At 49.9% G+C, this 11,366-nt stretch overlaps 1 protein-coding gene across 2 annotated transcripts in view; it reads right to left on the bottom strand.

The window, feature by feature from the left end:
• The window catches only part of ANP32A (acidic nuclear phosphoprotein 32 family member A), a 40,950-nt gene extending 33,739 nt beyond the window's left edge, over positions 1-7,211 (bottom strand). Inside the window, exon 1 of one of the 2 annotated variants that reach the window (XM_017851144.1) lies at positions 6,867-7,211. In XM_017851144.1, the coding sequence (XP_017706633.1) occupies positions 6,867-7,025 (159 nt within the window). In that variant the 5' untranslated portion in view covers positions 7,026-7,211. Of the gene's footprint in view, positions 1-6,665 lie in introns of both variants that reach the window. The other variant, XM_017851145.1, reaches the window with a different exon arrangement.
• Positions 7,212-11,366: the final 4,155 nt, after the last annotated feature.

Raw genomic sequence — 11,366 nt, 5'->3', positions numbered from 1 at the left:
AAAAAAAAAAAAAAAAAAAAAAAAAAAAAAACTAAGTTAGAATTCAGGCCAGACAATTGGACCACGTTCATTGGCCCCATCACCAACAAGCTCCCTGCTCCTTTCCTAAGTGACTGCACCAAAATAGAGAAGGCATGAGATGTCTGAAGAGTATCCTACACAATTTCCAGGAAGTTTTTAATTTCAATAATTTCAATGTGATGTAATTAATTTGGACCCAAGCTCTGGGATGGCCAGCTCTGAAAGCTCAAGTAGATGTCTTTCCAGTGGTATTGAAGAAGGGGGCCAGGCGCGGGGGCTCACACCTGTAATCCCAGCACTTTGGGATGCCAAGGTGGGCAGATCACTTGAGTCCAGGAGTTTGAGACTAGCCTGGTCAACATGGCAAAACCCCGTCTCTACAAAAATTATCAAATAAATAAATACATAAAGGAAACAAGTCTCATACTGCTAGAGGAAAAGAAAAAAAAAAAAGAAGGATGGCTAACTGTGTAAGTCTAGAGTAAGTCACCCTGAGAGGCTGCTGGTGCAGCAGCAGCACGAGAGAGGGAACTGGGGTTGTGGTTTGCTGTCATAACACAGGCTGCCGTTATGGGGACTAGAATTTGTCCCCTTGAATTTATCTCCTCCTTCCCTTGACCTGGCCAATTTTATAACCCTTCCTTCCATTCATTAGCTCAGGCATAAGAGGCTAGAGTGAAAAACTGTTCTGAAACTCAAAGCCACTATGCTGCTGGTTCATTCCCCAGGAAACACACATGGTAGAAAAGCAGCAGGCCAAAAACTAGAGATTCCAGGATTATCCGTTGTTTTCAAAGATCTGGGCTCTGAAAGGCTGCTGTCAGCCACTGGGTACACAGCTGCCCCACCTTTGGTTCAAGCCTCAAAACTCTAACTGTTGCAATCCAAAGCTCCTTCTATCTCTGAGATGACATCTAGAACCTAAGAGTGACCATTCAACTACAAGATACACAGAAGGCTTTGACATGTTCTGAGTACACAACGAAGAATTTCAGTTGGCTATAAAGAACTCTAGATGAGAAGTGCTTCATATTAAACCAGTAACAAGGATAATTTCTCTTTCTGTGGAGGTTCCTGGGTTGAGGCTGATTTCCACTAGGTGCCAATTACTTAAAGGGCACAGAATACATAAAAGGACTTAAAAAGACCCTGAGAGTACCACCCAAATATATGGCTTGCCATTTGCTTAAACAAAGCAAAACACCAGATCCCAGGGGCCAAACTACTGAACCACCTTTTCAGCAAACCTCTTCTGCAAAGAAGACAGATAGTAAACTTCATCAAGAGCCAAAATTGAGAACACTACATAGGCACTTTACAAGAGAAAAATCTAACACATTTCCACAATTCTTTTATTGATAAAGTTCAGAATATATTGAGTACATTTTTTTTTTTTTTGCAATGAGATCTGCTAACGAGACAAGTGGATTTCTTATTTTGGGGGGGAATAACATCTCTTGTCATTGGGATTCAAAGATAGTGTTCCATACCATCAGATTGACCGCAAAGTTTGTATGTACAAATAATTTTTAGCTCATGGCTGTACAAAAACAGGGAGCTCAGTTATAGTTTGGTGATCGCTGTGGTACTCCTGTGACTAGGGGTAGAGCCCAGAAATCCGCATTTTACATGCCTCTCACATGATTCTGGTAATGGGCCATGGACCCAACGGACTATCCAATCCTCGGAGTCTCTGTCCACTGTCCACCAAAGGGGACTGCGGTTTTGCAGTGCGAGAACCCGGCTGTGCCACCTACCAGTTGCTCAACCTCTCCAAAAATCAGATGATTCATCCTCACAACAGGGATGGCATTGCACTGCTTGGCCTACTCTTAAAGAGTTGCTGGGATGATTAAGTGAGATGATCCATGAGGTGTTATGAGTATACTATGTCCCAGATACTAACGACATGCCAATTATGTTAAGTTTTTTTTGGCTGCAGATGCACACTGCCTGAGCAGCTCCTGCTTGTCTTCTCCTTACTGCAAATGTGTCCCCCAGCACCTTAAAGGCCAGATCCACTTCAATCTAACCCACTGTGATGTGCTAAAGTAAACTCAATGCATGGCTTCATAAAATGGTAATCCAGAGCCCCTGGTCCTGAACCTCCTGGCCCTCTAAAATCTTCAACTAGGATGCTATCCACTCTTCATTTCAGCATCTTCAATAATAGAAAATTCATTCTCTTTCTAAGGTGGCACCACTCCAAAGCTGGAGAAGTAAAACCTCTTCCTTACAGTATCTTAAGAGAAAAGCGTGTTTCAAAGGAGTGTGTAGAGGTTGAGTATGCAGACTGGCTGAGTCTGAATCCTGGTTCTGCCACTCACTGGTCACATGACAACCCCTGTATGCCTCAATTTCCATATGCACAATGATGATGATAATAATACCTACCTCACAGTGCTGTTGTGGGGACTAAATTAGTTGATACATGTAATCCACTTAAGAAATGTGCCAGACACAGCGTGGCTGCCATGTAAGCATTAGCTAATATTGTTATTATCCTAAACCATGGAGGAGCTTAAAGTAATGCCTGGAAGCACCCTGATATGTCTCTGAGACTAACACTGTCATATAGACAGCATATACTGAGGGCCATATCAAACCAGTTTTGTCATCATTTACTGATTAAATGGAATTACTATGCCGTTTTACAGGTGAAGAAACCAAGTTTCAAAAAGGTAGGTTAAGCTCACCAGTCCAAGGTCACAAGGGCAGGTAAACGTATCCTACCTCTTGTGGCAGGGGGAATTCAAATCCAGGTCTGTGTAATTCCTAAGCCCATCTTCATCATGGAGCCCCCCAGACTCCAAACTATCAGCAGCAGAACTCAACTGACGAGGACCATACGGGAATTCAGGCTCAATTTTCTGCCTGTGAGTTCCTGGTTGGCTTGCATAAACTGGAGTTAATATCACGCTACTTGAACCCAATTAGGCAGTAAGTCAGTCTGGAAAACATCATGCGATGTATTCCAAAGGTCAAAGTAAAAGCTGGCTTCCAAGGCAGTCTCTGCTGGACACTGCCATGAAAGTTAGTCTCTGCACAGATACCAGAGTTCAGTTCGTGAGGTGCTTAACCAGCACCTAAATACCGGCTTTTAAAAATTCTCAGAGACGCCAGCACTGGAGGACCCTGGCTCCTAAGTCAACAGCCAGAGAAAGGCGGTTTACTTTTTTCAAAAGCAAACCTTCATCCCTCTCTTTCGGTTTAGGACCTCATTACTATTGTAGCTGTCTTCCCCCAGGCAAAAATAAAAGGGCGAAGGAGCAGGTTAAGACCGAGGAGGGTTCCCCTAGCCTGCAGGGCGCTGCAACATCCACCTGAAACACGGAGCTCGACCTACCTTCCCGGAGAGCCCAGCCCGGGAGGGCGTTTCCCCAACGGATCGACAACTCTTCCCTCCCGGGGAAGAGGCTGCTGTCCTTGGCTTCAGTCAGGGCCACTACAGTCGCGTGCGCGACACCCTTCACCCCCGCCAAAAGAACCTCGTGTTTAATGTTCCCCTTACTCTATCACTTCCGCCGAAAGAGCAAACACCAGAGCGATCGGTTAGTCCTTAAGGCCACATTTAACTACGTCTGAACGCCTGCAGGAGGAACAGCAAAACCCCGGAGAGGAGGGCGGGGGAGGCAGGGAGCGCGTGGGGGGGCACTTGCACAGAGGATCGTCGTCCTCCCGGCGCCGCGGCCGCCGTGACGCTCCAGCACAGCCTCAGGCCGCTGGCGCCGGGCGGAAACCCCCATCGGGGCTCAGAGCACAACTGGGGGTCCCCAATGCCGGCTCCCCCTGCCGCCTCCACGCGGGAGGCCGTCGGGGCGATGGCGCAAGACTCCGCTCCCCCCGCCCCCCACAGCGACAACAGCCACGGTGACAAAATGGCAGCCCGGCGCCCGACAGTCGTGCCACAGGCGCGCAGGGCCCTGGCGGCGGCTCCCGCCCCCCAGTAACGCCTGGGCGCCCTTCGGGCTCAGCCCCTGGTGGGCCTAGCCGTTAAAATTAAATAAACAAAAACAAATAATAAAAATAAAACCTGGAGCTCGAAACCAGCCCGGGAAGCCACAAGGCCGGCCCCGCGCGTACTGCACCCCCACCGCCCGCCTGCCCGCGCCCCGCGCCGCATGGAGCCCAGAGCCCGCATTCCGAGCCCCGCGCCCCTCGCCGGGGAGGAGGGGCGGGGCGTGCGGCGCGAGCCCCGGGAAACATGGCTGCTCGTCCTATTTCGGCGTCGCGGCATGGCCACCAGCTCCCGGAGCCCAGTTGGGAGAGGTGCCGAAGGTGGGTGTGTGGGGGGCCCGGGAGCAGCGCGGCGGGGAGGGGCGCAGGGGGCGCGCTCTGGGAGCCATTTGTCTTAAGAACGTTTAAAAAAATACAGTTCCTCCTCCCCCACCCCTTTTGTCCCTCTTTCGCTAGCTTTCTCCCCACCCCGCAAATGTGCAGAAAGTACCCCTCCTCCGCCACCCGCGCTCCACCCCGCCTCCAGGCAGGGGCAGGCGTGTGGGCCGCGAGGCTGGGAGGCGAGGGGGCGAAGCGTGAGAAATCGCTCCCAGAACGGCGCGGTGCGCTCCCCTCCCCAACACACACACACACACTCGGGGAAGTTTAAAGCGCCGGTTCGACCCGCTTTCCGGCTCGCTCCCGGGGGGCCGGCAGCGTCAGTCGGGTTCGCCAGGCCAGCCGCGCCCCCACACCCACCCGCGGCGACCCCGACCCCGCGCTCGGCGCCCTTCCCCTCCGCGCAGGGGCTTCCGGAAAGTACGCGGGAAGACCGCGGCCCCGGCCCCCTCCCCCATCACCACACCCAGCCCCCAAACGTAAGGCGCCGGGTCCCGGCCAGGACGAAAGCGGCCGGAGAGAAGCAAACCAACGGTAAATAGTGCGGGGAAACTCCGGCCTCCTCCGGCGGCGCCCCTACTCTCCCGCGACCGCCCCTCCCCGCCCTGCGCGCCATAAGGCACTCGCACGTCTCCAGTCCACAGCTGCGTTAAGGCGGGGAGGGGGTAGACAAAAAGGATCTTGTTTTCAAAAGTCTCACTCAGGTTTGGGGGGAGGAACTAGGGAAAAGAGGAAGCGAGGCCTGCCTTCGCCGGGATTCGGGTTTAACGGGCTGGAGGAGCGACAGGCCAGCGCACGGTGCTGCCCAAACTCCCAACTCCGTGGAGCTCGGGCCACCGAGACTGGGGGCGTCCTCCCGCCAGCGCGTCCCCGGTCCCCCCGAGGGGCCAAGAGGGGAGTTGGCCGGGGTCTCCGCCCCAGAGCCGCCAACTCGCCGAAAACACTCAGGTTTGAAAGCGAGAGGGAGGCAGAAATAAAAACCAGCGTTCGAGTCACCCACCCTCACCTTCCCCTCCTCGGGGTGGGCTTTCGCTCGAGCCTGGCGATTCCCACCCGTGTAAGTTTCCTCCGGCCGTGCTCCCGCCGCTGCCCAATCAATAACGGCGGCTAGCGGGCAAACTCCCATCCTAGAGCTGCGTGTTTGCCATGCCCGCATAAACGTGGACCCAGCCAGTACCCACCACCGGCGCCAGCTCCGGGCAGCTCGCGTCCTGACAAAGTTTCCCGTGCCCATTTATTAAGCAGGCGCCGAATGGCTGCCGACGAGCCCAGCCCTGAGAAAGACGGAACGGGGGTTCGAGCTGGGGGACACCAGGGCCCAAAGGCTGGCATCTTGGGGAGGCCGGAAGGAGCTGGGGCGAGGGGGGACCGGGACGTAGCCTTTGGGCAACTTGCACCAGCGATCAGTGGAGGCAGGGAGGCGCGGGGATTATCTGTGCCTTTGCACGTTCGAAAATCCCTCCCCCTCCTTCGAATTTATCCTCCCTTCGGAAGGAAAGGAAGAAACATCAGCATCTGGCCCGAAGGTGGGGTGGAAAGAGTGAGGGAGAAAGAGGAGGAGAGGAAGGGAGGCAGAGAAAGGGAGGGAGGGAGAGAAAGGGCGCGTTCACGAACACTACAAAGTTACAAATATGGCTCCCCCGTCTCTCGCCTCATCACTGCAAAGAAATGAAGACGCACTTTAAACTCCAGCCATTCCCAACTCCGCTGCAGCCCCCTCCCCACGCGCTCTCCCCGGGGCCCTCGGCCCACATTTATCAGAAACTAAACCGGACTCGCGAAGCCCCAAACTTATTGTGTGTGCGAGCGAGCGAGGGAGCGAAAGGGAGGGGGGAGGCGCCGGAGGGGGGCGGAAGGGGGGATACATTTATAAAATGTAAAACCCCCTTTTTTTGTTGTTAAATTCAGGAGGCAGCCCCTCTCCTCCTCCTCCCTCGTTAATCTTCCCCCCAGACGGAGTCACGGGAGCAGCGATCTCCGAGGGTGATTTCGCCTCATTCTCTCCGACCCAAACGCGTGCGCCCGCTGGCCCCCGATGGGTGCACACTCGCACGCACACTCTCGCACCCACACTCGCACACGCGGGAGCACACGCACAGGTAGTCACACACCAAGGGCAGCGGCGGCGGCAGCCGGAACATGCTCGGATGGCATTGCAACCCCCCAGCCTTGCCAATTCGCTTGCAGTCCGACCCCCAAACCCGCACCTCCCGGGCGCCCCCCCCAAAAAAAGTGCCTCCCCCCAGCGCGCACACACACACACAAAGTAGGAGAATGGACCGACAGAGATATTTTTGGCAAATGCTCACATCAGAGGGCGTCCTGTTCCGCAGCTCTAAATGAATCCGTCTGCCCATCTCCATCTCTGGCGCTCTCTCTCTGCAGAGGCTCCCGCGCCGGCGGAATTCAATCAATAAACCCCGAACCCACGGCCGCGCGTTTTAGGACTTTGAAGGCTCAACCAGCTCCGCTCGGTTCTCGAGCCCCCAGCACCCGCGGCGCACACTAACCTGATCGCCGTGGAGGCGGGATCTGCGGCCCCGCGGAAGAGCGGCAGCGGCCCGAGCCAATCGCCGCCCAGGGTCTCCGGACAACAGCCAATGGCAGCGGCGGCGGGGGGGAAGGGACCAATGGGCGGGCTGCGCAGCCGGCCAGGGAGGCTCGGCCATTTGGTTGTGGTGCCGGAGACGGACCCCTTTAGATTTCGGGGCGGCTGAGGAGCGCGGCGGCTGCTCTGTGGCTGAGTGAGGGGGGTGGGCGGAATGGCGGGGGAAGGGAAGGTGACTGTGCCTCGAGGGCCGAGCCGCCCGGCCTCGCCAGCCTGCCGCCGCCTCAGCGTTCGGCCGGGGGCGGGGCCGCAGGTGCGTTCTACGAGGGGGAGGGGCGCGGCCGGAGGGGTCGGGTCGGGGTCCCCGCCCGGCTGAGGGCTTCGCGGGGCGGCGCGACTGGGTTGCGGAAGGAGGCGGGCGGCTTGAGGTCCGGGGGCCGCGGGCTGCCCAGCGGGAGGGCAGATGAAAGGCCTGGAAGGAGGGGAGGGGTCAGGGTGCAATGCGGGGAGGGGCTCGTTGTGTCCCGGGTCCGGCGGCTAGCGCTGGGGAGCGTGGCTGCCCCCGTCACCCCCGCCGCGGCCGCCCAGCCCGCGCGCCCCTTCCCCTCCGGCCTCGTCCGGGTCAGGCCGCCGCCATCGCCACCCTCGTATACATAAGTCAGTAAAAGCGAGATGCTTCCACTTTTGGATGACTTACCGCGCGGTCGCGACCCTTCCCACGAAGAGGCTTTTCAGTTTGCTATCATATAAGGTCAGCTTGGAAGAAGTGATCACCGAGAGACACCCAAGATCTTGTTTAGGCAATAAATGAATGAAGACCATGGATTAAGAACTGTTGCTGGACATACAGAATATTAAAAGGTGGAAAAGGAAGGTGCTCATAACTCCTGGTTTTCTGGACCAAACATAATTTATGGGCTTTATAGACCTGGTGAAAGAGAACGGCGCACGGTTTATTCTAATCGTCCACCTGAGTCATTTGGTTCGGTTTGGGTTGCCAAGGAGGCTCTAACTGGAGCACTTTCGCCAGGTTTTTCGGCGTGCTTGCCTTGGGTATTTTTGAATCACATTAAGTTTTAAGAGACCTTAAAGCCCTGATGCCCACTGGGTTACCGACTTATGGCACTAAGGTGGCTGCCTGTGGCTGTTAATAAACCACGGGGATTGTTGTCAACAAGGACAGATACATCCTTACCTTTCCACACGACTGTATTTTAGTGTCTGTTTCTACATGTCTGCACTCTTCCCCACACATCTCAAGATAGTTTTTCCGGATACATTGTGTTTATTTTTCAGGAACACGAGTTCAAAGGAGAGAGAAACCAGTATGTATGTTGCAAAGTTAAAATACTGTTACATAATAGCAATACAGTTTCATTCTTAGACATATAAAGTTGAGGAGGAAGTAAAAAGTGACAATGTAAATAAAACACATACAGAATGCTTACACTGGGGAAAAAGCTGTAGTAACTTTAATGTTGCAACCTGATGGATTGCAAGTGTAAAGCCCTGCAACTAAGGATTTGACTGAGGAAATTCTTTCAGATAAAATGATAAATGGAATTTGAAGTCTGATGTTTACTCTGAGTAGGTGGGAAATGCAACATAAAAGTTAGAAGTCATTGTTTTATTTCATCTGGTTATAAATAGTATAATTTATTTAACTTGTTGACTTACCTGTCATCCTCAGATTTTGTTAATCTTACTGAAGCCTATTTGTATAGTTGCAATTTATTCTAAGTTTTATTGGCTTCTTTGTAATAACACGAGAAACCCCAAATTACCTATTTATGCCATTGAGACAGTTGTTGTTTCTGGATATGGTATTTAGGGTTGTATTCAAACAGAACCTTATCAAAACAGGTCAATATATTGTGTATGATCTGTGTAACACAGGAGTCCTGAAGTTTGTGTTCTCTTTGATGGTAAATGTTCATCTTCAAAGTTTAACCACAGTTAAGACCACGCTGCTAGCAATTCGATACGAGACAGTGTCTTTCCAGAGGAGTAATCCCTTAAAAACCAACCAATCAAATGCAGAGATATGCCCCATCCAACTCTGCTAAATAGAAGCAAATAGCTCACTTTACTGTACAAAGACTCAAGAGGAAGACTTAGAAGCCCCACCCCCTCTCCCATTAAAGAGAAAGTACAGAAACAAATTAAAATTAGAGTTGAAAAATCATGGCCTGATTACTAAATCAAAACATTAAATGTGACAGTTGTTTTTAGAAGCATCTTACTTTTATACATTTTGATAACTTTTGTATTAATGTTAGAAAATTGAAAGAAGGCTTCACTGGGTGTCAATCATTACAGGAACTGAAATATCTAAAAGTATATGTATAACCAATTGAATACTTTCCGCTTTCCTTACCTACTTGAAATAAGAAATTTTCTTTTGCTTTTACAAATAGATCTATTTGTAAAAAAATTTTCGTATGATTTTGCTTTTTTATTATTAAAAAAAGGAATATAGCTCAGCCAAAGCTGAGCTGTATTTGCCCCACACAACATGACCAAATATCAAAAAAAAAAAAAAATGCTCTTACATATCTTATTTTACAAAGATGTTTTTTAAATTACATTTTATTGTATATTATAGGAGTAAATAAGTGTTCTAAGTGGCAATGCAGAAAATATAGAAAGAAAAGAAATGCCCTATCAAGGAATCTTGGCTGAATTTTGAAACGGAGTTGGGAACAGGTAAGAGTTCCTATCTACTGTGAAATTCTACAATAGGAATTGTGTTTGAAAGATGTAGAGTCTCTAACCTCTGAAACTAGGTTTGAGTCACTCTGAGAAGAATAAATGAGATACAATTCAAAGTTTGACCCCGTAGAGAGATAGATGGCCAAGGAAGGAAAGATCTTCCCGCCTTCCAGAATATCCTCCATCAAGAACCATTCCAAATAAATAAGCAGCCTATTTTGTTCTTAAAGACCTATGATCTATGAGTATCTTTAGGCTCTTTTGAAATGTGTAGAAGAGTACTGTTTTACAAATAACCATATCATTACTATTGCCATTTTATTAGGTTGGTGCAAAAGTAATTACCATTTTAAAAAAAGGCAAAACCACAATTACTTTTGCACCAGTAGCACATTTGCCCTTGTTTGGTCTCTAAAGATGGAGACCCTTTGGATAGCATCCTTTTTATGAGTCAAACTAATATACCCACAGCTCAACTTTTTGTTCTTGAGCTTGAATCACATCACTGGCAATCGGCCTTAGTACTGTTACCTACATCATGGTTCTGCTGCTTGAACCCCAAAGACAATGACTGGAAAAACTCCAGCTTAATTATGTTCTCTATTGTTTGTATATGTAAATAGTTTTTAGGAATGTAGATTATTATTTTGAAATCTGTGGTAACAAATGTGAAAACTACTACATTTTTATTTGAATAGCAAAATAATGTTGAAGCCTGGGATCTAAAAGTTTATTCCTTATTTTCTTTTGCTTAATAAAGTATTTGATAATATAGAAAAGGATTCTTTTTTTTTTTTTAATGATTGGGTAGTTACTTTATCAATGGGTTGGTCATGGACAGAAAGCACTGTTGGATGAAAACAGTCATATATGTGACTTTTAAAATTAAATTAATAAGCCAGGCATGGTGATGTGCCCCTGTAGGCCCAGCTACTTGGGAGGCTGAAGTGAGAGGATTGCTTGAGCCCAAGAGTTCAAGAACAGCTCAGACAACATAGCAAGACCTGTTTCTCTAAAGACAAAAAATAGTCAAAATCTTTACAAACAGCTTTAAGATGGTTGGTTTCTTTTAAAAAGGAAAAAAAGGCCTGGGTGCGGTGGCTCACGCCTGTAATCCCAGCACTTTGGGAAGCTGCAGGCAGATTGCTTGAGCTCAGGAGTTCGAGACCAGCCTGGGCAACATAGTGAAACCATCTTTACCAAAAATGAAAAAAAAAAAAAAAAAAAAAAGAAAAGAAATTAGCCAGGCACGGTGGCGTGCACCTGTAGTCCCAGCTACTCCAGAGGCTGAGGTGGGAGGATCACTTGAGCCCGGGAGGTGGAGGTTGCAGTGAGCCAAGATCACACTTCTGCACTCCAGCCTGGACAACATAGCCAGACCCTGTCTCAAAAAAAAAAAAAAAAAAATGCCAGGTGTGGTGGCTCACGCCTGTAATCCCAGCACTTTGGGAGGCCAAGGCAGGTGGATCACCTGAAGTCAGGAGTTCAAGACCAGTCTGGCCAACATGGTAAAACTCCATCTCTACTAAAAATACAAAAAAAAAAAAAAAAAATGAGCAGGGCTTGGTGGCACATGCCTATAATCCCAGCTACTCGGGAGGCTGAGGCTGAGGTGGGAGAATTACTTGAACCCAGGAGGCAGAGGTTGCCATGTGCCACGATTGTGCCATTGCACTCCAGCCTGGGCAACAAGAGTGAAACTCCATCTCAAAAAAAAAAAAAAAAAAAAAAAAAAAAAAAAAACCACTCA

Source organism: Rhinopithecus bieti, unplaced genomic scaffold (assembly GCF_001698545.2).
Source record: "Rhinopithecus bieti isolate Rb0 unplaced genomic scaffold, ASM169854v2 scaffold_31548, whole genome shotgun sequence".
NCBI classification, from domain to species: Eukaryota; Metazoa; Chordata; class Mammalia; order Primates; family Cercopithecidae; genus Rhinopithecus; species Rhinopithecus bieti.
Note: the sequence above shows the minus strand (reverse complement) of the source record. Positions and strands in the feature narration are given on the sequence as shown.